This window comes from Lissotriton vulgaris, chromosome 11 (assembly GCF_964263255.1).
Source record: "Lissotriton vulgaris chromosome 11, aLisVul1.2, whole genome shotgun sequence".
Taxonomy (NCBI): Eukaryota; Metazoa; Chordata; class Amphibia; order Caudata; family Salamandridae; genus Lissotriton; species Lissotriton vulgaris.
Window position 1 is genome coordinate 634,268,252 of NC_141699.1, and position 27,440 is coordinate 634,295,691.

The window sequence follows — 27,440 nt, forward strand, 5'->3', positions numbered from 1 at the left end:
TACCGCCCACTGTCCCTGGCTCCCCCATCTTATTCGCCCCCCTAGATTCAGATCTCTGGTAGCAAAATCAGCATCCTAACATTGGGTATTACATCTCACCCTCAGTTTTTCCAGAAAGATGCATAGTTTCATGACGCATAGCCACTCACACTCCTTAAGATGTCAGTTTGCCTTCACGGAAATATGGTTTACAAGTTTATGCCTCATTCGGGTGTTTTTTCACTCTCTCACAACATAGAGTTCTTGATAATTGACACATATGGACACTAGACCCGTTTTAGAGAGGGCATGAGCTACACGGGGTTACTAACTATAACCAGTGTGAGTACATAGTTTTGTTATATTGCTGTTGAGACCCCCAGGTTGTATGTGGATGTTTACCTCTGTGCAACCCGGAGTCTATGCACCCTTCGTTCAACACACTTGTAGTGTGTGTATGTGAAAAATGAAAATTGTCAATAAAGTACCACTTGAAAAAAAATGTAAAAATAATAAAATGAACCTAAGCAACACATTGCCTCCACAAATTAAATTGTATGAAATTATGATATATATGGATTTAAGTTATAAATAATATTTTTAAGCAGTTATTTAAAAATAAAATAACCCATCCATACTATCCTTTTTTTCCATTTTGTAGAAAGCCTGTTTAAGAATAACTAATTTAATGTAAATACTTTGTATATTTATAAAGAAATAAAAGTTATGAAACTTGAGTATTTTGCATTATTGTGTTAATATATTATATCCAATTGTGTGTTTGCCTGAACAGTGTGACAATGCAAATGTGGTGGCTGGTTTTCCTCTGAAAGTAAATAACGCACCAGAGGTCTTCTGTAACTACTATATGAAACCCAACATTGCTGCAGAAGAAGGTGGACGCACTCCTTTACATGTGGTCTCTGAGAGAGAGGACTGCCCCAAGGTAAGAATACAGAGCCTTGCATTTTTCAGCTTTTGTTATCATTGGCAGATATACATGCACCATATACTCCAGGAACCGATGTATGTCGGATTTGCAACTTATGTTGGACCTCTATAAGGAACTTCTCACTAATTCTCTATTTTCTTGTGTTAAGGAAAGTAAGCAATGTTAAGAGAACAAAATGTATTCTTCTCAATCTTTATTTATTTGTTTGGTTAATAAAAACCTATACAAACACTTTAAAACCTTAAAAGCAAGAGTTACAGTAAGTTTGGTTATTGTTGGACGAATAAATAAAACATTTTTCCTGCTTCAAAACCTAGGCGTCGATTATGTTGGCGGATGGACCTGCGACCGTCTGCCACCCCCGAGGTGGAGGGACCGTCCGCAGGGGCTGTGGCGTTCCCTCCATACCAATTAGGATGTGACCGCCACCCTGGCGGTCACATCCCGTATATTTTACATTGCGGCGGGTGCTGCTTTGAGCAGAACCCGCCGCAATGTAAAATATGCATGTTTACCTTTGGCATGCACAACTTGGCAGGTTCCGCGTGGTGCCTACCACCTTGTGCATGCCAAAGCAGGGAGGTACCATAGGTACCCCCCATGTGCACCCCCACCCCCCAACACCCTGGGGGCCCGCAACGGGCCCCCAAACACAAAAGACCACATGCTTTTCCACGGCGGAAAAGCCGCTGTGGAAAAGCATGTTTCCGCCTGCATCCTAATATGGCTGGCGGTGTCTTGCAGACACCGCCACCATATTTGCGTGCATACACCGCAGATTAGCGGCGGACGGACTTGCCGTCCGCCACTGGTCCCATCGCCATCCTAATGTGGCGGTTGGTGTTTCCAATGTCCGCGGCGGTGAATCCGCATCCTCCGGGCCGGCGGTGGCTTCCACCGGCCCGGAGGATGCGGATTCAACGCCATCATAATCGACACCCTAGTGTGGATTTATCCGATCATAAATAGTGCCTAAAATCCCTTGATTATACAACAATATAAAGTGCAAAAGCAGTGATAATAAGCCCTTTAAAGGCTTACTCCACTTTAGCTATTTCCTTATTAGAGCTGTGATATGTGCAATTGGTTAAGGTACACTATATACAGTAAAACCTTTTTCTAATATATCCACGTTGGTGCACATTCCTTGTTTTGTTTTTCCAGTCCGTAATTATATATATATATAAATATATATATATATATATATATATATATATATATATATATATATATATATATATATATATATATATATATTTTATTTTTTTTATTCACAAACTCCTTACTTTCATACCGAAAGGGAAGCCAGGACACTCCAGAGTGCTTAATATTATTTATTCAATTACAGTTAGCCTCTTGCCGACGCATTTCGCCTTTACGGCTTGGTCACTATATATATATATATATATATATATATATATATATATATATATCAGGTAGGATTTTTATTGAACTTTACAGCACATTTCCTTGCAGTCCGTGATGCGTTTTGGTTCTATGGGCAGACGCGTTTCTGGCCGTCTTGGCCGTCTTCAGTGCCGATGTCACAGGCTGCTGGCAATTCGTGTGGGCTTTGGATCGCTGGCCACTCCTTTTAGGACAGTCCTGCACCTCATTGGGGGGACCCCTCCCTCCAGGGCGGTCTCACGACTCCACCTCCTCTCTGCAGGTGTTTGTGCGTGTAGCGCCTGGCAGACTGCATCCTGGGATGTGTAGTTCAGTGTGGATTCCCTGCTTAATAGCGGAGTTCCAAACATTCTAAAATGTCCCCTTCCCTTGGCACCGTTTCATACATCCTAGCAGTGTAGCCAGGAAAGTGTTGTTCCGTCACCACCTGTGTCTTTGTCCTATCGGGTAGCGCAATGCTACCTCCTCTCTCCCCATCGCGAAATTCAGTCACCTTTGCAGGCAATGTCCACGCTGGGGGGGCGCCGCACCTTGTACTCCTCGTACTGTCCAAAGTTTTTTGCTGTATGATGCGGTGCTCCTGACCGAGAGTGCGTGCCCCACCGGTTTCTTTGTATAAACATAAACTTCCACTGCTCACCCTCCGTCGACGGAGGGTGAGCAGTGGAAGTTTATGTTTTACGGTTGGCTGAAACCGGTGGGGCACGCACTCTCGGTCAGGAGCACCGCATCATACAGCAAAAAACTTTGGACAGTACGAGGAGTACAAGGTGCGGCGCCCCCCCAGCGTGGACATTGCCTGCAAAGGTGACTGAATTTCGCGATGGGGAGAGAGGAGGTAGCATTGCGCTACCCGATAGGACAAAGACACAGGTGGTGACGGAACAACACTTTCCTGGCTACACTGCTAGGATGTATGAAACGGTGCCAAGGGAAGGGGACATTTTAGAATGTTTGGAACTCCGCTATTAAGCAGGGAATCCACACTGAACTACACATCCCAGGATGCAGTCTGCCAGGCGCTACACGCACAAACACCTGCAGAGAGGAGGTGGAGTCGTGAGACCGCCCTGGAGGGAGGGGTCCCCCCAATGAGGTGCAGGACTGTCCTAAAAGGAGTGGCCAGCGATCCAAAGCCCACACGAATTGCCAGCAGCCTGTGACATCGGCACTGAAGACGGCCAAGACGGCCAGAAACGCGTCTGCCCATAGAACCAAAACGCATCACGGACTGCAAGGAAATGTGCTGTAAAGTTCAATAAAAATCCTACCTGGTCTGAATCCGGAGCTGTGTCCCGCTTACTTTCGACGGAGGGTGAGCAGTGGAAGTTTATGTTTTACGGTTGGCTGAAACCGGTGGGGCACGCACTCTCGGTCAGGAGCACCGCATCATACAGCAAAAAACTTTGGACAGTACGAGGAGTACAAGGTGCGGCGCCCCCCCAGCGTGGACATTGCCTGCAAAGGTGACTGAATTTCGCGATGGGGAGAGAGGAGGTAGCATTGCGCTACCCGATAGGACAAAGACACAGGTGGTGACGGAACAACACTTTCCTGGCTACACTGCTAGGATGTATGAAACGGTGCCAAGGGAAGGGGACATTTTAGAATGTTTGGAACTCCGCTATTAAGCAGGGAATCCACACTGAACTACACATCCCAGGATGCAGTCTGCCAGGCGCTACACGCACAAACACCTGCAGAGAGGAGGTGGAGTCGTGAGACCGCCCTGGAGGGAGGGGTCCCCCCAATGAGGTGCAGGACTGTCCTAAAAGGAGTGGCCAGCGATCCAAAGCCCACACGAATTGCCAGCAGCCTGTGACATCGGCACTGAAGACGGCCAAGACGGCCAGAAACGCGTCTGCCCATAGAACCAAAACGCATCACGGACTGCAAGGAAATGTGCTGTAAAGTTCAATAAAAATCCTACCTGGTCTGAATCCGGAGCTGTGTCCCGCTTACTTTCGACGGAGGGTGAGCAGTGGAAGTTTATGTTTTACGGTTGGCTGAAACCGGTGGGGCACGCACTCTCGGTCAGGAGCACCGCATCATACAGCAAAAAACTTTGGACAGTACGAGGAGTACAAGGTGCGGCGCCCCCCCAGCGTGGACATTGCCTGCAAAGGTGACTGAATTTCGCGATGGGGAGAGAGGAGGTAGCATTGCGCTACCCGATAGGACAAAGACACAGGTGGTGACGGAACAACACTTTCCTGGCTACACTGCTAGGATGTATGAAACAGTGCCAAGGGAAGGGGACATTTTAGAATGTTTGGAACTCCGCTATTAAGCAGGGAATCCACACTGAACTACACATCCCAGGATGCAGTCTGCCAGGCGCTACACGCACAAACACCTGCAGAGAGGAGGTGGAGTCGTGAGACCGCCCTGGAGGGAGGGGTCCCCCCAATGAGGTGCAGGACTGTCCTAAAAGGAGTGGCCAGCGATCCAAAGCCCACACGAATTGCCAGCAGCCTGTGACATCGGCACTGAAGACGGCCAAGACGGCCAGAAACGCGTCTGCCCATAGAACCAAAACGCATCACGGACTGCAAGGAAATGTGCTGTAAAGTTCAATAAAAATCCTACCTGGTCTGAATCCGGAGCTGTGTCCCGCTTACTTTCGACGGAGGGTGAGCAGTGGATGTTTATGTTTTACGGTTGGCTGAAACCGGTGGGGCACGCACTCTCGGTCAGGAGCACCGCATCATACAGCAAAAAACTTTGGACAGTACGAGGAGTACAAGGTGCGGCGCCCCCCCAGCGTGGACATTGCCTGCAAAGGTGACTGAATTTCGCGATGGGGAGAGAGGAGGTAGCATTGCGCTACCCGATAGGACAAAGACACAGGTGGTGACGGAACAACACTTTCCTGGCTACACTGCTAGGATGTATGAAACGGTGCCAAGGGAAGGGGACATTTTAGAATGTTTGGAACTCCGCTATTAAGCAGGGAATCCACACTGAACTACACATCCCAGGATGCAGTCTGCCAGGCGCTACACGCACAAACACCTGCAGAGAGGAGGTGGAGTCGTGAGACCGCCCTGGAGGGAGGGGTCCCCCCAATGAGGTGCAGGACTGTCCTAAAAGGAGTGGCCAGCGATCCAAAGCCCACACGAATTGCCAGCAGCCTGTGACATCGGCACTGAAGACGGCCAAGACGGCCAGAAACGCGTCTGCCCATAGAACCAAAACGCATCACGGACTGCAAGGAAATGTGCTGTAAAGTTCAATAAAAATCCTACCTGGTCTGAATCCGGAGCTGTGTCCCGCTTACTTTCGACGGAGGGTGAGCAGTGGAAATATATATATATATATATATATATATATATATATATATATATATATCAAAGTTTGCTCAGCAATTTAAATCCGCACTCCCAAGCAGGTTAGGAACATCCTTTATTTAAATGAAAGACAGCCAGCTTCGCATCCCATATGGCAGTCCTTTGGCCGACGCGTTTCGGAGAATTCTCTCTCCTTCTTCTCGGGCCAATGCAAGCACTTAGAAACATTTACTGCTGGAACTACCAACCCTGCATGCTATTTAAAAGTCACTAATTGGCCTCCGGTGTTCCTTCAATCTTCACATTGATCCCATTGCATGCTGGTTAATGTAGTTTCCCATTTCTTTGCATACTTTTTGCCCTCCAGTGGGCTTAGGTGCTCGCATTTAATCCAGGACAAATTACAGCCCTCTATTGAGGCCCCGTATGGGACTCTGCCTGTCTGATTTATTTTGCCTGCCACGCCGTCACCGAGGTGAATTTTCCCCTCGTCAGGCCCTCCGTTGGTTTGGAGGTGGTGCGCTTGCTTCTGCGACCTGGAGCCGTCGCCAATATATTATCCAAAGCTTGCTCAGCAATTCAAAGCCGCACTCCCAAGCAGGTTAGGAGCATCCTTTATTTAAATGAAAGACAGCCAAGTGTTGAGGTAGCGGCGGCTATGAAGGGGGGCTATGAAAGGGGACTTGAGGGGGAGCCAAACTGTTTAAATGTCCCACCTCCCAACGTGCTTCTACAGCTGTGCCTTCCACTGACATCCACTCCGAAAATATCACCCGAGCAGCATTTCAAAATCTCATGAGGCACAATACTATGGCATTGTGGGATATGCAGTTCCACTACGCGGGGCTACATAGGAAGGCCGAATTGCGTCAAAGGGGCGGAGCAAGAAACCTACAACAGCAGCGTGGCAGGACTATCGACGCCGCAGCACTAGGAGCAGTTGGAGAGGGGCGCTGAGGAAGGCTGATATTGCCAAAATGCATTCGCCCAGGGACATTTGACCATTAAAGTGCTCCTTTGTCTCTCCCTTGGGGTCACGGCTCTTTTCTTTGGGAGGAGGTGAAAATTCAGACATTATGCGGCAAGCCGGTGCGCATTTCTGTGCACCCCCGCCGCACAAGCATTCTGGACTTCCTGGCAGGCTCTGCTGAGCATTTTTTCGTTGGATTGCGCTAGCAATCATGTCCAGTACCCACCACGACGCTTGGCTGAAACTGCAGTCAGGGGATATCCACATCCCCATATTGGGTAACCGGGACTCCTGTGTTGGCCCCCGCAAAGAATTCCAAGTGTTGAGGTAGCGGCGGCTATGAAGGGGGACTCGAGGGGGCGCCAAACTGTTTAAATGTCCCACCTCCCAACGTGCTTCTACAGCTGTGCCTTCCACGGACATCCACTCCGAAAATATCACCCCGAGCAGCATTTCCAAATCTCATGAGGCACAATACTATGGCATTGTGGGATATGCAGTTCCACTACGCGGGGCTACATAGGAAGGCCGAATTACATCAAGGGGGCGGAGCAAGGAACCTACAACAGCAGCGTGGCAGGACTATCGACGCCGCAGCACTAGGAGCAGTTGGAGAGGGGCGCTGAGGAAGGATGATATTGCCGAAATGCATTTTCCCAGGACATTTGACCATTAAAGTGCTCCTTTGTCTCTCCCTTGGGGTCACAGCTCTTTTCTTTGGGAGGAGGTGAAAATTCAGACATTATGCGGCAAGCCAGTGCGCATTTCTGTGTACCCCCGCCACACAAGCGGTCTGGACTTCCTGGCAGGCTCTGCTGAGCATTTCTTCGTTGGATTGCGCTAGCAATCATGTCCAGTACCCACCACGATGCTTGGCTGATACTGCGGTCAGGGGATATCCACATCCCCTACTTGGGTAACCTGGACTCCTGTGTTGGCCCCCGCAAAGAATTCCAAGTGTTGAGGTAGCGGCGGCTTTGATGGGGGACTCGAAGGGGCGCCAAACTGTTTAAATGTCCCACCTCCCAACGTGCTTCTACAGCTGTGCCTTCCTTGGACATCCACTCCGAAAATATCACCCGAGCAGCATTTCCAAATCTCATGAGGCACAATACTATGGCATTGTGGGATTTGCAGTTCCACTACGCGGGGTTACATAGGAAGGCCGAATTACATCAAGGGGGCGGACCAAGGAACCTACAACAGCAGCGTGGCAGGACTATCGACGCCGCAGCACTAGGAGCAGTTGGAGAGGGGCGCTGAGGAAGGCTGATATTGCCGAAATGCATTCGCCCAGGACATTTGACCATTAAAGTGCTCCTTTGTCTCTCCCTTGGGGTCACGGCTCTTTTCTTTGGGAGGTGGTGAAAATTCAGACATTATGCGGCAAGCAAGTGCGCATTTCTGTGTACCCCCGCCGCACAAGCGGTCTGGACTTCCTGGCAGGCTCTGCTGAGCATTTCTTCCTTGGATTGCGCTAGCAATCATGTCCAGTACCCACCACGACGCTTGGCTGATACTGCGGTCAGGGGATATCCACATCCCCTACTTGGGTAACCGGGACTCCTGTGTTAGCCCCCGCAAAGGCAAACTATGGCATTGTGGGATATGCAGTTCCACTACGCGGGGCTACATAGGAAGGCCGAATTACATCAAGGGGGCGGAGCAAGGAACCTACAACAGCAGCGTGGCAGGACTATCGACGCCGCAGCACTAGGAGCAGTTGGAGAGGGGCGCTGAGGAAGGCTGATATTGCCGAAATGCATTTGCCCGGGACATTTGACCATTAAAGTGCTCCTTTGTCTCTCCCTTGGGGTCACGGCTGTTTTCTTTGGGAGGAGGTGAAAATTCATATATATATATATATATATATATATATATATATGTTTTTTTAAGATAAAACTATTCCTAGGGCTAGCATTCTAGTTTTCTGAGTCAGACTGCCAGCGGAGTCTACTTATTTGTGTGAAAAACTTAACGCCTCAGCAAGTCAAGCTATTAGATATGCCCTCCATCCAGCAGATCACTTCTTGTCTGCATGTGCGAATATTTAAATCATTAAAAGTAGATTTTAAAAGTAGTTTCCTTAAATCCTTAACTGCAGAGCATACACACAGTAAATGAGTTATTGTTTCATTGGAATAGCTGTTTAATCGACAGTTCTCTGCTTGTTGTTTGCTTTTCCATGATGGCAGAAGATCCTTCGAGTCATGCATTCCTAAACGATATTGGATGAAGCTCTTTTTTATCTTGGTGCAAAATTGGGCTGAAAGATAAGCTTTAGGATTGAGGCTTTACATGTGTGTGTGTAGGAGTTTATCACCGTCCATGTGTGTCATCGTTTGGTCAGGATTTTTTTTATCTTCGAGAAGGGATTTCTTTGTTCCAGAATTATTGCAAACCTTTATAAGTTTTGCCCTTTCTTCTACGCTATCCCAGGCTGATTGAAAGTCCAATTCTTACAGAGATTTTCTCAAGTAAGCACCCCATGTATTGGATGTTTCTTGGTCCATTTGAGCCTTGATCTCTGCCCAGCATAAGCTGTTCAATGAGCCAGGTTCAGATAATCAGATTTTGTAGCACAGCTTTACAAAGGAATTCATGCTTCGAAATTTTTGGTTCTGGAGAACAAATTCTAGCCAAACCTGTGTGGGGGATGCAATCTTGAGAGACTAAATACAGCCTTATACACCTTAGTCTGGAGTTCATTCAATTCAATTCCTTGCCACACCATGTTTCTAGGCCTTATGATAGGGTAGGTAACGTTTGTGCTGCCATCACTTTTAGGAGGTTGGTATAGGCCGGACAGCACAGTTTTTATTCAGCAATTTGAAGGCAAAGATTAGTGATTGTACTTTTGCTCTTTGCAGGCCTATCAGACTTTAGCTCAACACCACTATATCATCTGCATATTGTAAAAAAAAAAGGGATTGTCTCTTTGTCCAAGATGGGTGGATGACTTTTGGCTGATGGCATATGTTTTGTTATATCTGCTAGGTACAAATTGAATAGGCTTGGTGCCAGAACAAAGCCTTTTTTTCAGCCCGTGCTGGGTGTATATCCTGGCTGATACCCTGGTCCCATGGCCTAGTTTCACTCTCACCCAGGTTGCGCTGTGAAGGGCGATCATTGCATCTAGTAATTCAGCTGGTAGCCCCCTAGTTTGTTGTTTTTCCCATAGTCTGTTTCTGGTCACTCTATCAAACGCTGATTTCAGATTGATGAAGCATGCAAGTAATCATGTTTTTCGTCTTACTGCCTTATCTGTTAAAAGTGCCAGAGTTGCCAGGTTTGTAGTTGTTCCCATTCCCGACTTAAAACCTGTTTGGAACATTGGAATTACATTCTTCTCCTCTATCCAGTTTTGGAGGTGGACTAGCATGCATCATGCGTATAGTTTGGCCTCTACATCGATCAGGTATATCAGTCTATAGTTTTCGGGCAGGCTGCGATTTCCATTTTTAAAGATTGGGTGGATTATGTTCCCTTTCCATGAATTTGGTAACTTATTCTGTCTATATAAGTAGTTGAAAAGGGGCGTAAGGTAGTCTGCCCAGACGTCAGGTGCTTGCTTAAAAAGAGCATTTGGATGCCCATTCAGCCCGGCTGCTCCCTCCTGTTTTTTGTTTTTTTATTATTCCTCTTAGTTGGTTAGCATCAGTTAGGATATTTTGTCCATTACTACTTGTCTCTGATTCTGTCTGGTGTCGATCTTCCTGGGGGTGGGTTCTGATATTTACTTCTCTGTGCTCTGTGTCTCTTGTGTTGCTTCAAGTGCCATGATCTCCTTAGCGTGCTTCTTGTATTCCGTGTTCTTGTACATTTTTAGTACATGTTGTTTCCATGTTTCTTCGCATATTCATGCTTCTTGTTGGAGACTTTGTCCCTTAGTCAATTTTTTTTATTATTGCCCAGAATTCCCTGCTGTTTGGCAATTTACTTGCCCAAAGTAATTTATTCCAGATGGTTTTCTTGTACTCTGTTTTTGCTTCCCTGCATTTTTCCCTGTAATTTTTCCGCATTTCCTTTAACTTGCTCTTATACATTTTCATCCCCTTTCTTGCTGTGACTGCCTGGAGTCTCACTTCTCTTGCGATCCTTCTTTTCTGGTCATGCAACTGAATACTAAACCATGGTTCGTTCCTGGTTTCTATTTTCTTCTTGCGTCCGGGAATGACTGGGAATTTTTGTATTAGGACTTGACCCGAGTATTCCCAATTATTTACTATTTCTTGTTTTTTTAATGTTCCTGTTTGGTTCGTGTGATCTTGAATTGTATCCATGATTGCCTTTGTGTACGATCTTCGCCACTTTATTGAACTAAGGTCTTTAGTTTTCGCAACTGAACCAGTTTGATGTTAATCTTCACGATTTGCGGAAAGTGATCGCTTTCTAGGTGTGGACTTACTAGCAAGGAATCAATCATATGGATATGGTTTTTGCTAGCAAAGGTAAAGTCAATTATTGATTGCCTATTTCCGCTCAGGTGCATAATGGCAGCTAGTGCTTCCAACTTTCGATGTATTATTTGGTTTCCCGGGTCGTCTTTCGTCTTCCTTCTATTCTGTTTACTCATGATGAGATTACTAATAAAATCTCCTGAAGTGATCAGGTTACTATGTTTGAGGGTCATTTGCAGCACCTTTACCAGGTTCACCAAGGTAAGGAATTTATCTTTCTTCGTATTTTCTCAGGATGAATATTTACGTTGATAAGTATTAATTGCCAACTTGTCTTGTTGGACGGAAGTTTACCAGTGAGTTTTAATACTTGCAACCAATTTTCTCTGACATCTAATTCTTCTGTTGACCAGACATGTTTTACTGTAGCATAAATTGATAGTCCCCCTGTAGGGTGCCCGAAGTTAGAAACTTTCTTTGCCAAAATGGGATGTTCTGTATAACCCGGAATTGAGGTTGGTTTCATGTTCCATGTTTGATAGTCCCCCCGTAGGGTGCCCGAAGTTAGAAACTTTCTTTGCCAAAATGGGATGTTCTGTATAACCCGGAATTGAGGTTGGTTTCATGTTCCATGTTTCTTGGTGCAGTATTAGATCTTGGCTTTGCAGGAAAGTCAAGGTTTCATGGTCTTGGCCCATTTCTCTGAAACCGTAGACGTTCTGTGAACAGATCTTGATTGTGTCCTGTTTCTTGAACAGGTCTTATTTTGTCCCCATTGTTTGCACCTGAGTGCTCCGCCGCGATGTCATCAGGTTCTGTTGGTGCATATTCGTCAGGATTTTTTTTTGCACAGGGCCATTGGCACCAATGATCAGTCCTGATTGTTACCGGGCTGATGTTCGAAGTTTGATGGACTCAATGTTACTTCTTTCTGGGTTTAGTTTTTTTGTGCGGGCGGTGTGGTATTTCTAGCACCCCGAGCAAAAAATATTTAGCCTTTCCCTGTGATTTGTCACATTTTAGTTCCTCAGTGTTTTGTAAATGAGGATATGGATATTTTGGCCCTTTGTGGAGCCTTGGAGTGATTCCCCAGGCTTCAAATCTTGTTCTGGTCGTGTAGATCCAGTCCACTAGTTCCTTAGAGATCCAAGTAGTTAAAGTCTCTTCTCTGTCTGGGGAAGATGCCTTTTGGTGGAATTCTGCGGACAAAAGATCTTGTGATGTTATTCCCCTTAGTTCCGCTATCTCTTTGAACAGTTTTAACAAGTTACCTCAGTTCAGTGTGTCTTGTCTCCCTTTAGCTGGGTAATCCGGCACAAATATCAATTTTGATGTGGTCTCTCTAATTTGGTTTAAAAGTGTTGTGGTCTTGTCTTTGGCTGTTTTTGAATATTGTATGTTTTCGGGCCAGTTTGATTTTCTTGGCAAACAAGGCAGTGAAGTTTCCTTCATCTAGTTCGTACTCTGGGTTACCAGGTTTTCTGTATGTTGATACCCTTGGGCTCTCAATTTTAGACTCTGTGGTAAAAAACCTGCAGGTACGTCCCATCCTGTTCATGCTAACTGTTATTGGTATTTGGTTGCTATGTTCCATATCTTTTGTCTCATCTGGTAAATTTACCCTTGATGTTTCTTCCACTTTGGCAGGTTTATTCGTTTTCCTTTCCAGCACTTTTTTGTTTGTTCTTTGTACCTCCTTTTCTTGACTTAAGTCTCTGCAACATGAAGGCGCTATTGCTTTGTGGTCCCATGGGGTTCTTGCTGCCTTTTCTTTATTTTTCGTCAATTGTTTTTGATCTGATCTCGCTGTCCTAAGTTCATACTTTTGCTCCCCTTGATGAAGCTCTTGTGTTTTGATTATGTTGATGTCTACCATGTTCTTTTTCCCGTGATTGCTGGAAGCTTGATCAGACTAATACGCTTGAATTTGGTTTGATTTTTTGAGGTCGACAGAGGTATTAGATAAATTGGACCCTGAAATAGAGGTATCTGAAGCTATTTCTTTGTTAATTCTGTTTGTTTTACAAAATGTTGTCTGTTGAGTGAATATAGAGTAAATTTGTCCGGAACCAGGGGCAAATTGATTACTAAGCTTAAGCCTGGCCTTCCTGGCACGTTGTTGTTGCCTTTTCGTTGGTTTTCCGATTGGCAAAAGATTGCCGAAGGTTTGTTTTGCCTCGGCTTGATTTATTTTTTTTTACTCTTTTTATTGAAAAAGAAAAGAAAGACATTACAGAAGGGGAAATTAAATCTCAGGTGAGCACTTACAATTTCAACACATGGGGCATTGTGGCAAAGTACATAATCAAATACAACAACATTTAGTGCAGGGATCTTGGGGAGTCCCGTGCCTCTGGGACCAATCTCTGCGTAGATGGTTCACAGATCACTCCTCTGTAACTATTCCATGCACCCCATATCTTACCCCACTTCTTCGGGCAGCCCCATGCCACGTAAACTGCTTTTTCCCTAATCATGCACCAGTCAAGGTCCTCCGCCCATTTGGTGACTCGGGCGGCTGACTGGCTCCCCAGAGCTGAGCTATATTTCGTTTAGCCACCATATACGCCAACCTCACCCACTGTTTCTGGTATGCATTTAGATCTGTAGGCTCCCACACATTCAACAAACACCTCCGGGCTTCTGGTCGTATCTCCACACCCATAACTCCCCTCAGCTCATCATGGATCTTCGTCCAATACAACTGTATCTCGACACAATGCCAGAGAGTATGCATTAGGGTGCCGATTTCCCCGCACTTTCTCCTACACTCTCCGCTCTCACCTCGTCCCATTCGTACCAAACGGAGTCCAGTTATATAGGATCTATATAGTATCTTCAGTTGCACCAGTCGAAGCCGCATCTGGATGGCGACTACCTTTGGGGAGGAGGCCGCCTCTGTCCAGTCCTCATCGTCTAGTTCTAACCCATCCGCACTCCATTGGGCTCTAATCAGCACCAATGGGTTCTCCATGTTGTTGACCAATTTCCTGTATATCAGGGAGATGTTTTTTTCGGGGACAAATCCATCCAGTACTCGGTCCTCCAGAGGCGATGCCTCCGGGAGCTATGTGTCTTTAGGGATGTGGGTGGTGAGGGCATGTCTCACTTGTCGGTATCGATAATATTCGTTATCATGTAAACTATATTGTTTTTTAAGGGACTCGAAGGTGTGCACTGTGTCTTTCCGCAATACATCTTTTATTTGGGCCATTCTGATAAGATCCCACCTATCAAACCATTAGATTTCCACAGACTACCCAGCTTCTCAGAGTTTAGCAGGGGAGTGGCTAGTGTCAATTTGCCTTCCCACCCTAGACATTTATTGGCTGTGTGCCACACCTGGATCGCATGTGCTGTTGGGCCAGTCAACGGAAACCTCCCGGGCCTGAAATACAGAGCTCTCTCTATCACACCACCCGGGGCCTGACCCCCGGTCCATGGCATAGCCTGGATCTCCGGGGAGTCCGTAGACAATATGATTCACCGCTGCCAGTTGTGAGGCCCAATAGTACTTCCGCAGGTTAAACAACCATTACTTCGCATCTTTTACTTTGCACTTCTTTTACTTAGCATCTTTTACTTAGCATTGTCTTTTACTTCGCATGCTTTTACTTAGCATGCCTTTACTTCCCATATGCCTTTACTTGGCATATGCCATTACTTCGCAGGAGAAGAGTGGATCCATGGTTGAAGGTGAAGAGAGGGACCAGGGGCAGAGAGAGGTAAGTGGGGCAGTGTAGTTAGGGTAGTGTAGTAGTGTATGTGTAGTGTAGGGGGTAGTGTTTTAGTGTTTAGGGTAGTGTTGAAGTCTATGTGTAATGTAGGGGGTAGTGTTTTAGGGTTTAGGGTAGTGGTGTATTGTATGTGTAGTGTAGGGTAGTGTTTTAGGGTTTAGGGTAGTGTTGTAGTGTAGGGGGTAGTGTTTTAGGGTTTAGGGTAGTGTCGTAGTGTATGTGTAGTGTAGGGTAGTGTTTTAGGGTAGTGTTGTAGTGTATGTTTAGGATAGGGGTAGTGTTTTAGGGTTTAGAGTAGTGTTGTAGTGTATGTGTAGTGTAGGGTAGTGTTTTAGAGTGTATGTGTAGTTTAGGGGGTAGTGTTTTAGGATTTAGGGTAGTGTTGTAGTGTATGTGTAGGGTAGTGTTTTAGGGTTTAGGGTAGTGTTGTAGTGTATGTGTAGTGTAGGGGGTAGTGTTTTAGGGTTTAGGGTAGTGTTGTAGTGTATGTGTAGTGTAGGGTAGTGTTTTAGGGTTCAGGGTAGTGTTGTAGTGTAGGGTAGTGTTTTAGGGTTTAGGGTAGTGTTGTAGTGTAAGTGTAGTGTAGGGGTAGTGGTTTAGGGTTTAGGGTAGTGTTGTAGTGTATGTGTAGTGTAGGGGGTAGTGATTTAGGGTTTAGGGTAGTGATGTAGTGTATGTGTAGTGTAGGGTAGTGTTTTAGGGTTTTGGGAAGTGTAGGGGGCGTGGAGGATAGTGTTGGTGTGTAGGGAAAAAAATAAAAAAAAGAATCTTTATGCATAGTAAAATCATGCGAAGTAAAGTACTGCTAAGTAATGCCAATTTAATGCTTTTAAATGATTTTGCGAAGTAATGGTATGCGTAATAAAATACTGCTAAGTAAAGGCATTTGCGAAGTAAAAACTTCGTAGAAAAGGCATGCTAAGTAATAGCATGCTAAGTAACGTCATACATTCCTTCCGCAGATCTGGAATCCCGATCCCGCCGTCATACCACGGGAGTGTCAATTTACTGAACAATATACGGGCCCTACCGTCCCACAGGAGCTGCCTCTGAAGAGTCTTTATTTCCCTGAAATATGCCGCCGGGACCGGGTTCATCGAGTTCTGTAAGACATACAACAAGCATTTGCAATGCAATAGGTCTCGCATTAGGAAAGTTTGAGCTATTGGAATTGTAAATGACAAATTTTTTAGTTAGGTTTTGTTTTTGAAAATAGCGAAATTAATAGCTTTGTCATTTACAATGCCAATAGTTATATTTTTTGCAAATGTGACACATATAGCACTTGTAATGCAATATGTGTTGTATTTACGTGACTTACATGTATTGATATTACAAATAACAATGGCTTTTAATTTTTTTTTTACAAAATTAATACTTAAATAAAAGGTATTATAATTTATAATGGCAATAGCTTAAACTTTTGTAAATAACTTGTGAAGATTATGTTCTGTGTCTTTTATTGTTACAAAACTCCTAGAACAGAAGTGAAATATTAACATCTTTTTGTTACATTTGTAATAAAGCTTGAAACATTGAGAGAACATATTTGAACTAGTTGTTGAATGGTTGCACAGATTGATGTTGTGGTGGCGAATGAGTGATGCAGGGTGAGGATGTGAGAGGGTGTTTGAGGGTGAGAGGGGGGGTGAGGGTGAGGGTGAGGGTGAGTGAGGGTGAGGGTGAGGGTGAGTGAGGGTGAGTGAGGGTGGGTGAGGGTGGGTGAGGGTGGGTGAGGGTGAGAGGGGGTGAGAGGGGGTGACGGTGTGTGTGTGTGTGAGGGTGAGTGTGAGGGTGAAGGGGTGTGTGGGGGTGAAGGGGTGTGTGAGGGTGAGGGGGGTGTGAGGGTGAGGGGGTGTGTTAGGGTGAGGGGGTGTGTGACGGTGAGTGAGGGAGGGTGAAGTGGGGTGAGTGAGGGTGTGTGGCCGAGGAGGTGTGAGGGTGTGTGAGGATGAGTGAGTCTTTGATTGTGTGAGGGTGAGTGTGTGATGGTGTGAGGGTGAGTGAGGGTTTGATGGTGTGAGGGTGAGTGTGTGATGGTGTGAGGGTGCGAGGATGTGAGAGGGTGGGGTGATGTGAGGGTGTGTGAGGGTGAGGGGGGTGTGAGGGTGAGTGAGGGTGTGAGGGTGAGTGAGGGTGTGAGGGTGACTAGGAGAAGCTGGCAGTGTAGTTCTCCGGTTCCACACCTAGTGGCACAACATCACTGAATAAAAGAGGAATGGCAGTCCACACAAGTCAATACATCGCATAATCGGCCATCGGAAAATGTGAGAATATTCGGACGCCGCTAATGAAGAAGGAAATCTTGCACAAACATCAAGATCCAGTGTGAGGGCCCCTGGAGCCGAACTGAAACCAAATTGGCACGCAGCCCTATCTGAGACACTGTGGGGTGCTACGGAGAATAGTAGCCCCTCGCAGTGCACTATGGATCCTACACCCTACTCACAATAAAGAGGGAAGACATTTTAACAAGCAGAGTGCATTGAAACAGCACTTAAAGTGCAGAAAGCATGTGAGATGCATTAATCCCCGGCAGAGAGCGCTAAGAATGACCCGTGACGGCCGCTGCGACTCAGACACACCGTGTAGCATCCAGCATCGATCACAATAGCAGGAGCTGCACTCAGAGCGTCACCTACCTTACAAGCCTACCCCCCCTCGTTTTTTCGTCCCACTTAATGCCCTGGGTGCAAAGGACGCACAGCTCTCACTGCGGTACATGCACTATCATACAATCCTCGCACGGACTTTGCAGGAATCTAGCCGTATGTAGCTCGAGAAAGCGCCTAGACTCGAGGCTTGGGGTGACTGGCACACAGATCACTGTCGGTGAGTGGACCGGGGAGCTGGGCTTCAGGGCAGCAGAGGGCGTGTAGGGGCACCTCACTCAGGCATCAATGAGGGGGGTAAACATCCTTAAATTAAGCACTGCCTGGACCACAGGGGTAGAATGGGGTTTCTAAAAGACCCAGGATACGGGCGTCTTCAGGTAAATGATTGATGTTTGAAGTCTGGGGCTCACCAGCTGCTGCAGGAGGCCTCTCGTCTGCGAGGAGACAGCTCTTGTGCAAGCACAGCGCCAAAGTCCAATGAAGAGCTGCATTTGAAACCAGACGCGCCCACGGAGTGGCTGCTAGGAGAGGAGCAGTGCCCGGGACCGGCCGCAGTGCCCAGAAACGATCACGTGACACGACACGTGGGAAAGGTCTTTCAGTGGAAGCAATTTTTAAATAGTCAAAGCAAGGTTGTTTCCAAAATTATTTCTTTCCTATAACATGCATTGGTAGAAGTTACTCTTTATAACAGTAGAATTCGTATGATTTTCTCCTTTAAAATGTGTGTACATCACCAGACGAAAAACAAAAAATAGCAACCAGACTCAACTGCCGTTGAAATGTAAATGTTGCACTACAAAGGAATGAAATATCTTCCTGCTGAGTGTTTAACTTGTACACAACGCGAAGTCATGCACAACCCACTTCTTCCAGAGAATAAAAAACAAGTTCATATTATAGGGTGCCGCCGCGCTGCCCGCAGCGACCCGGAAGCTCTTGGCCAGCCGGCCAATCCGCTCGCGGCCGACCGGAAGTCCCGCCTCCCGAGGTCCGCGAGCTGCCGGCGCATGGAGCGCCCTGCCGGTCCGGGATAGCCCGGGTCCCCAGGAGGGGGCCGGGGAGAAGGAGGAGTGTGGTGCCTGTTGCGGGGCTCCTCTGACCTGAGGGAGCCCCGATTTAGAAGAGGAGACACGCCGCGCCGTGAGGAGCGGAGCGCGAGAGGAGCCCCGCCGGAAGAGCGCAGTCGGTGAGTGGGGCCTAGGGCTGATGTGAAGTCCGTGCGTGCCTGTGTGTATGCCTGTGGGGGAGGGGAGGGGAGGGAAGGGGGGGGGAGTGTGTGCGCGCGCGCGTGTGCGTGTGTGCGCGAGGGAATGTGTGTGCGCATGCGTGACTGTGTGTGATTGAGAGAGAATGCGAGGCGGGGGATAGTGTGCCGTGTGCCTGTATGTGTGCCGTGTGCCTGCGTGTGCATGCGCGCGCCTGTGTGTGTGTGTGTGTGCGTGCATGCAGAGGGGTGGGGGCTGCCTGTGTCTGTGTGAGAGCAAGGGCTTTGCACCGCGCAAGCGCAGCTCAGACGCGTGCTCCCGAGGTGAAATCTGACATTGTCAAAGCGCGCGTCTGATAGCTGTCCACATTCCTAAATATGGGCCACAATAGGTCTGAAGCAGACACCTTCAATGCTCACGCATTGAGGGTAGGTCTGCTCGACCTAAAAACCGAGGCAAAGCCATCATCTTGAAGAGCGTAGCTCTCCCGAGCAAGGAGAGCGGAAGGGTTTTCCAGTTCTCCACATCTTTCTTACACCCGTTCAATGGGGAAGCTAGATTATTTGCGTATCGTAACTGTGGATTGAGCGTCATAAATATACCCAAATATTTAAATCCAACGGTCTCAATATGAATAGGACACAACTGCGGAACCACCGGAGGGCCGCCTACCAGAACAAATAGCACCAACTTTGTCCAGTTTATGGCCAGTCCAGAGTACCTACCAAAAATGGCAAGCACGTCCAGAAAGTTGCGAAAGGAGTCCCTAGGGTTAGTGAGGTAAAGCAAGACGTCATCTGCATCAAGCGAAATCTTGTCTTCCCAGTCAGGCGACCATCGTAAGCCCCGTATCGATCTATCCCATCTGACCCAGGCTGCCAAGGGCTCCATCGCAAGTGCAAAGAGCAGAGGAGACAATGGACATCCCTGTCTTGTGCCTCCACCTAAAGAAAAATCACCAGACTTGCAATTATTAACAACCACTCTGGCTAGGGGTTTTGCGTACAGCAGGTGAACCCAACCAATAAACTCATTTCCAAAGCCCAGCTTTGCCAACACCGCAAACAAATTTTGCCACACCACTCTATCAAAGGCCATTGTGGCGTCTAAAGATACCAACACTGTTGGCTCGTGGATCTTCGGGGAGCCGCCAAGGACGCCATGCAGTCTACGCAAATTCAGTGCTGTGTTACGACGAGGCATGAAACCAGATTGATCCGGGTGGATGAGGGTTGTAATCACCTTGTCCAGCTTAGTGGCTAGGATTTTCGCTAGGATTTTGGGTTCTGCGTTGAGAAGCGATATGGGCCTATAAGATGAGCATTGTGTCTTAGACTTACCAGCTTTGTGTATGACCACAATATTGGCCACTCGGTGGTCATATGGGAGCTCACCCTTCTCCTTGCTTTCCAAGAACATGGCTTGGACGTGTGGGGCGAGTCTACCAGCATTCAGTTTATACAACTCTATCGGGATCCCTTTGGGGCCTGTCGCTTTGCCGGATTTAATCTGCCTGATCGCTTGAGCAACTTCATCGTCCAAAAAAGGTGGAGTCGAGTCGGCTTGATTTTTCACTGTGCCTGTCATTTCCTCTATTTCCTCTGCTTCCGCTTCTTCTTTTTTTCCACTTTCGACTCATGCCACTTTTGGAGTCTTTGGAAGCTTTTCTTTGTCTTTGTTCTCATCATTCTGTTGATGCACAATTATGGATTCTAATTTGCGTGTTAGTTGAACTGCCCCTAGTATACCTGTAAAGATTTCCAGGAGCATGGCCAATTTATCAATTATTTTGCTGCAACAACAGCTAGCCAATTGTTGTGGGCTGCTTACTTACACAGCTATGTTATTCCTTTTTTCAAGTAGGGTTGTGATTAATTCAAATTTTGTGTTTATTCCTGCAATGTGTTCTGCAATCAGATTGATTAGGTCGATCAGCACCTCCATTTTGTCTGATTGGAAATTCAATACCCTTATAGCTTGCTCCAGAGTGCCTAACAGGGTTTTACACCATGGGGCCATTGGTATCTCTTAGGGAGACATTCCTGGTGACCCGGCTGTGACTCTATTCTGCTTACTGATGAGATTGTTATTGGTGATGACAGGCGTATCTGATTAGTTGTTATTAAAAAGCTTCCATCTTTTGAATTTTCCTCTTGTACGTCTTTTCTGGCGGTCAAATTTAGGGGGGTGGAGGCAACTTTCCTTCCCATCGGTGTAGCAGTAGGAAGGTGTTTCCCAGAGGTAACTACATCAGTTGCGTCGTTTTATCGTATTTATTTCCAAGATTTGCAAGAGTTTGGTGTTGTTAGATAAGGAAAAAGAGGGGGTCCAAACTTCGTCCGAAGGAACTGCCTGAATGCAAATATTATCTAAAAGATCTTTCGTGGGAGCATCTTTGTTGTCCAAGTGTGAACCTCTTACTATTTAATTTTTCTGACCCAGCATTGGTACATTCTGATTCACCTGTGCGGTTGTTGTTATCTGTCTGCTTGTTGAGATTGTTCCCTGTGGGGCTGAATTCTCTAAACATGCTTTACTGCTATCTATCTGGGTATGAGGAGGACTTGTGTTCACGTAGATAGTCTTGTCCTGTAGTTTAGGTGATCCTGATTTGTGATGGCATTTTTGTCTATTTCATTTGGGACTATTGGACTTGGTGAGCCAGGTACCTCTTCCTTTGGGGCATAAATAGCGGTCATTGGTTCTTTTAGGAAGAAGAATTTTTTGTTTTCCATTCTTGCTGCCAAAATTAAAAAGTGTTGGTTCTGGAGGTGGTGCCAAAACTAGCCTCTCTCTTAGCGTGGTTGTCTTCCTGTTTTTGCTCGATAAAGGAGTTAGAACCGTAGGGGGTATTTTTCTGAGTTTTTTTGTTGCCGCCTGGCGGATCTTTCCTGACCTCATCTTCCCTGTGTGGTTTGTTTTTTCCTTTTTCCTTTGGTTTTATATGACTTATGTGGTCACTTATTCCTGATTTCCTAGTGTGGTAAATTATAAAGGTGTACGCTACCACTATTGCGAGTCACATATGCTGCTGGGCTCTCCGACGCCTGAATCACTTCCTGGCACTGATGCGGTTGATGATGAGCTAATGATGGGCTTTACGCCCTCTGCCCGCAGCTCTTATCGCTTTTATCTGCTTTGTCTGTTGATTCAGGGGCTTATAGCTGGTGGTGGCTGGCAGTGTAGCCTGTTGGCTCAGCAACGCTTTGTAGCGCCTTTTAGCTTACAGAGGTTGAACATAGGCCTTAGTGGCCAGGAGGAACAAGATGGACACCGGGAGTCTAGAGCTGTTGTTTACCAACCGCTGCCGTAGCCGGTGTTGTGTGCCTCCTGGCAAAAGGATGGTATATCCAGCGGAGGGAAAACTGTGGTGGTTACTGGGGCTTGGTGTCCCTGCCCCTTCCTCCTCTGAGCAATGCCGAGCTATTTCCGGCACTGGCAGTATTTTCTAGTTTTAGCACCTCCTAGTGGAGAGAGAAAGTATGTCGGCAGGTAGGCCGGCTGCGTTTTTTTATTGAGGTGAGGGATCCTGCCCCTCCTGCTGACTTTACAACTGTCTCTCAGGCTACGTTAAACAAGCGCGGCAGCTGTGAGGGCTTTAGGCCTGAGGGCGCGCGGAGGGAGAGGCTGAGCAGGAGCACTCAGGAGAGAGCCGCAAGCTGCGCCGGCCGAGCCAGGCCGCTTCCCCGGTAACTCCCGGCTCACTCAGTCTTTGCAGCAGCGAGTACACAGCTGAGCTCGGAATCCTGACCCCTACCCATCCTTTGTACATTAAGCAGCTCGTACCTCAACCCCCGAACTTCATCTCTGGCTTTCCTGGTTTTCGGTCCTCTTTTTTTTTTCAGTTTAATAAAGTTTTATTGAGCATAAGAGAAATGATACATCATAATATAACAACATAAGATAACGCAAAGTCAATAGGAGATAATCATAAAGGATATTTGGAGATATAAAGAAGAAAGAAACGGGGTAGTAAAATCATGTAATTGAAGAAAACCGTAGAGAAAAAGAAAGAAGAAAAAGAAGGAGAGAGAAAAAGAGGAAGAAAGGAAGAGAAAGGAAGGAAGGAGGGTTAAGGGGGGGGCGGAGAGGATAAGAAGTTGGGGAAAGGTAGCCAGGTAAGATCAGACTTGATTTTTAAGGAGACAGATGAAGAAGAAGCAATAGCAATTCTATGCTCATCACAACAAAATTCCACCATGTCTGCACAGACAGTTTAGAATTATCCTTCCAGCAAGACAAGATTACTTTGTAAGCAGTTGCAATGAATAGGTCAAACAATGTAGCATTATAAGAATGTAAGTCCAAAACATCAGATAGAGAACCTAGAAAAATATGTAACGGTGAAAATGGTTCAGAGAAATGAAAAATACGCATACAGTATTTCCAAACTGAGTTCCAAAAGGTAAGAACTGATGGGCAATCAAATAAGAGGTGTTTAAGTGTGCCTGGGTGAGAGGAACAGGACCAACAAAGGGGTGAGGAGGATGGGGAGAACTTTGTAATGCTTACAGGGGTAAAAAGAGCTCTATGGTAAAGAAAAAAAAGTGATTGAGTAATACGGGCCGAAACTGAAGTTCTAAACAGTTTGGACCATAACCGATCCCAAATATCAACAGATAACGAGAAAGAGAAATCAGTTTCCCAAGCAACTTCAACAACAGTTTTAGGTCTAAGACCAACATTCTCTAATAACATTTTATAAATCAGAGCAGCTTTGGGTATTTGTTGAGTAAACATAGGGTATAGAGGGGTGGAAGGAGTAAGGGAAGGAAGGATATCAAACGTAGGGAGGGTAGAAAGGTGAGACATAATGGCATTGGTAATGATGTCAAATTCATTTCGATACTGTACAGATAAATCAAACTTAGTTTGCATTTCATCAAATGAAATAATGGTTGAATCTGAAAAAAATTGGTAGACAAACATAATATCCTTTTCTTTCCAATACTTGAAGTAGAAAGATTTACCCTTGTACTTAAGATATTTGTTATACCAAATACTGGAGGAGAGAAAAATTTGTAAGGGCGATGAATCTTTTGAAAAGATATTGTGTAGCAGTGTATGGGAATATTTCAACACAGGGTAATTCGTCAAGAATGAGCAGTGTGACATAAAAAGGGATTGTTGAAAAGTAAAATCCTTTAACAAAGATCGTTCAACTGCAATCCATCTGGGTAAAGGGGTATCAGTAAAATCAAACGCTAATGAAAAGGCTTGTTTTATTAAAAAGGCAGAATGGTACGATTGGAAATCAGGGAAGCGAACCCCCCCTTCAGATTTAGGGCGTATAAGTTTTGGTAGGGAAATTCGGGGTCGCTTATTGTTCCATAAAAATTTAGAGCAGATGGAGTTTAGCCTATTAAAATATAATTTAGGAATTTTTACAGGAAGCATGGAAACAGTGTATAAAATATGTGGAGAAATCATCATTTTGATGGTATCTAAGCGACCCCACCATGAAAGGAAAAGAGGAGACCATGTCTGAAGGAGTGATTGAATTTTTTGAGTAAGGGAGGTAAAGGTCAGTTTGAGTGTGTCACGCAGGGTAGAGGAAAACCAAATACCCAGGTATTTGATCTTGGAGGGACACCATGCAAAATCGGTTGATGCAAACATATATTGATAACAGGATGAGTTAAGGGGTAGGACGTTTTGGAGAGATTAAGTTTATAACCAGAGACAGATGAATATAAGTGGACTTCTTCTAAAAATGGAGGGAGGGAGGAGACAGGGTTAGCCATGTAGACCAGAACATCATCGGCATAGGCCGAGAGTTTTGTCTCAATAGAGGACTGTTTGAATCCCTGAATGAGGGGGTTAGAGCGGATTTTAATAAGGAAGGGCTCAAGGCAAAGAATAAAGAGTAAAGGGGAGAGAGGACAGCCTTGTCTTGTCCCTCTAGATAAGGGGAAAAACTTAGAGAATTGATTATTAACAAAAACACTGGCGCGGGGAGCAGAGTAAAGGAGTCTAACCAAGGAAATGAAGTGGGGGCCAAACCCAAACCAATGCAATGCCTTAAACATGAATTTCCAATTAATCCGATCAAACGCTTTCTCTGCGTCTAGTGAAAGGGCAGCTAGAGGGGCCTTAAAACGGTTACTATGAGAAATAATATTGGCAAAAACACGGGCATTGTCTGCTGCAAGTCTGCCTTTCACGAAGCCAACTTGATCGGTTGTGATTAACAGGGGAATAAGGGATTCGAGGCGGGCTGCTAAAATTTTGGCAAACATTTTACAGTCGTAATTAATAAGGGATATGGGGCGATAATTTTTGCATAGGGAATGGTCTTTGTCAGGTTTGGGAATTATAATTATGAGGGCGTCCAAAAATGAGCCCGACGCTTTGGCATTTGCAATAAAGGAATTAAAAAGTTGTAAAAGGTGAGGAACAAAAATGGAGTGCAAGTTAGCATAGAATTCAATAGGGAGACCATCTGGACCAGGGGCTTTCGCTTTCTTAAGGGAGGTAATAGCCTTGAGTATTTCCTGAGGGGTAATGTCAGATTCTAATTGATGGAATTCTGTAGGAAGAGATGGGGGAGGGGGAAGGTCTTCGAAGAAATGGGAGAGATCGTCATCACCAGGTTGTGTATCATCTGTATATAGGAGTTTATAATAATTATGGAAGACCTGTGCAATATCCTCATCAGAGGAAACCTTTGTATTAGTGTCTTCATTAAGAATAGAGCCAATTGATTTTCGTTCAGATTTAATTTTAAGATAATTTGCTAGCATTTTCCCCGCTTTATTTTGACCCCCATGAAATTTGGATTTTACCTTTAAAAGGGTGTTGCAAGCTTCAACTGTGGCAATTTGATTAAGTTCAGATTTGGCTTTAATAAGTTGGAGGAGAGCGTCAGGGTTCTTGGATGAGAAGTAAGAGTGTTCTAGGGTCTTAATGTTGGCGAGTTGGGCGGTGTATTTGTCCCTGTTGAGTTTCTTTTTCCTAGAAACATAAGAGATTGTGAAGCCTCGCAATGCAGCTTTAAAAGCATCCCAATTGTTTGAAACTGATGTGTCTTGGGGTAAATTGAGGGAGAAGTACTCAGAGATGAAACTTTTAACTTTAGACATAAAAATCGAATCAGAAAGAAGGAAAGTGTTAAATTTCCAACGATTGAAAGAGGTGGCAGTGTGGGACAGGTCAAAAGTGGCATATACAGGTGCATGGTCCGAAAGGAAAATGGAACCAATTTCAGATTTCTGAATCGCAGGGAGAAGAGATTTACTGACTAGAATATAATCAATTCTGGACCTGGTATGGTGTACATTAGAGTAGAATGTGTATTCGAGTGAGTCAGGATTACAGGTTTTCCACACGTCAAAAAGGGGACGGGAGGCAATTGCAGATTGGAATGCTTTATGAGTCTTATCCGGCTGGAATTTGGAGGAGGATAGTCTATCCGAAAATGGGTCCAACCATTGGTTAAGGTCGCCAGCTATGACAACATTAGGGCAGTCAATAGATGAAATGAGGATTTTAATATCATTCCAAAATTTAGGGTCAGGACGGACAGGACCATAGATATTTAGGAGCACCATAGTTTTGCTTTGTATAGACACTTTTGACATAACCCAACGACCCTCAGCATCCGATTGAGATGATAAAATTTGAACATCCAGACCTTTACGGAATAAAATAGCAACACCCCCTTTTTTATCAATCGCAGGAGAAAACAACACTTGACCCACCCAAGCCCTCTTAAGCTTCAGCGATTCGACATCTGTACAATGCGTTTCTTGGAGAAAAGCAATCTGAGCATTCAACTTGGATAAGTGGGACAATACCTTTTGACGCTTAACTGGGTTGCCGAGACCACGAACATTCCACGTTACGAAGTTACACATGGTGGGAGGTAAGGGAGGAGGGTAACAGTTGGGTCCAATACACTGCAGGTAGGAAACTAAAGGGAGAGACAAGGAAGACAAACATGTTAGCAATACAAATCGGGTAAATATAGGAAAACAAAATATGGAGGAGCATCACAATCCATAAAAAAAGTAAGGAGTAACCATGAGGAGCACTAAAGACTACAAGAAGAAAGACAAGAAGGGAAACAAAGAAGCTAGAGATCGCAAGGAGAAAGGCAATAAGGGATACAAAGAAGATAACGGAACATAAATGAGCAAGGGATAAACAAAAATGGCCTGTGAAAAGAAGAAGAAAAAGAAAGGAAAGAAAAAGAAGAAAGTAGATGAGAAACAGAGCAAGGCATAGATGCCAGACCTGGGAAAAAAGAGTAGATCCAAGTAATAGGAGCATGGAGACGCCAACGCGGGCGCCTACCCAAGAGAGCGAGGAAAACGCGGGAATATAGAAAGGATATAATCAATAAGAAGTAAAGTCGTAGCAAAACATGACAAGACAGAGACCGGGACAAGGCCACAACAGTCGTCAAGACATTAGAAAAATGATTGCAAAAAATAGAAGAGAGTTAGTTTCAGTCATTGGTGTCCATCGTGGGTGAAGAGACGGTGAGAAGATACTCTCGAAGCTTCTGCGGATCATCAAAGGTACGAGAACGACCATTGTGGGTTATTTTGCAGAGACAAGGATGAAGGATTCCATATTGGATGTTTAGTTCCCTCATGCGTGGACGCAGATTGAGGAATTCCTTGCGACGTGCATTCGTAGCATTCGATAAATCTTGGGCTATGAAGATGGTGTGACCCGACCAAATGAGACGACGTTTTGCTCTTGCAGCTTTAAGAACAGTCATCAATTCGGTGAATTCCAGAAAAAGCAGGATGATACCTCTGGGTTTGGCCGGGTTAGAGGTTGGTCGTCCCAAACGGTGAGCACGCTGTATGTTTAGAGGGATAGTTTCTGGTTGGAGACCCAGAAGTTCGTAGAGGAGTTTGCGGACGAAGGTC

General features: G+C 45.7%; 1 protein-coding gene across 1 annotated transcript in view; it reads left to right on the forward strand.

The window, feature by feature from the left end:
* ANKMY1 (ankyrin repeat and MYND domain containing 1) overlaps window positions 1-27,440 on the forward strand; it is a 661,439-nt gene that overhangs the window by 344,405 nt on the left and 289,594 nt on the right. The window contains exon 11 of the mRNA XM_086943729.1: window positions 773-925. Within this exon, the coding sequence (XP_086799855.1) occupies window positions 773-925 (153 nt within the window). The remainder of the gene's footprint in view (window positions 1-772; window positions 926-27,440) is intronic.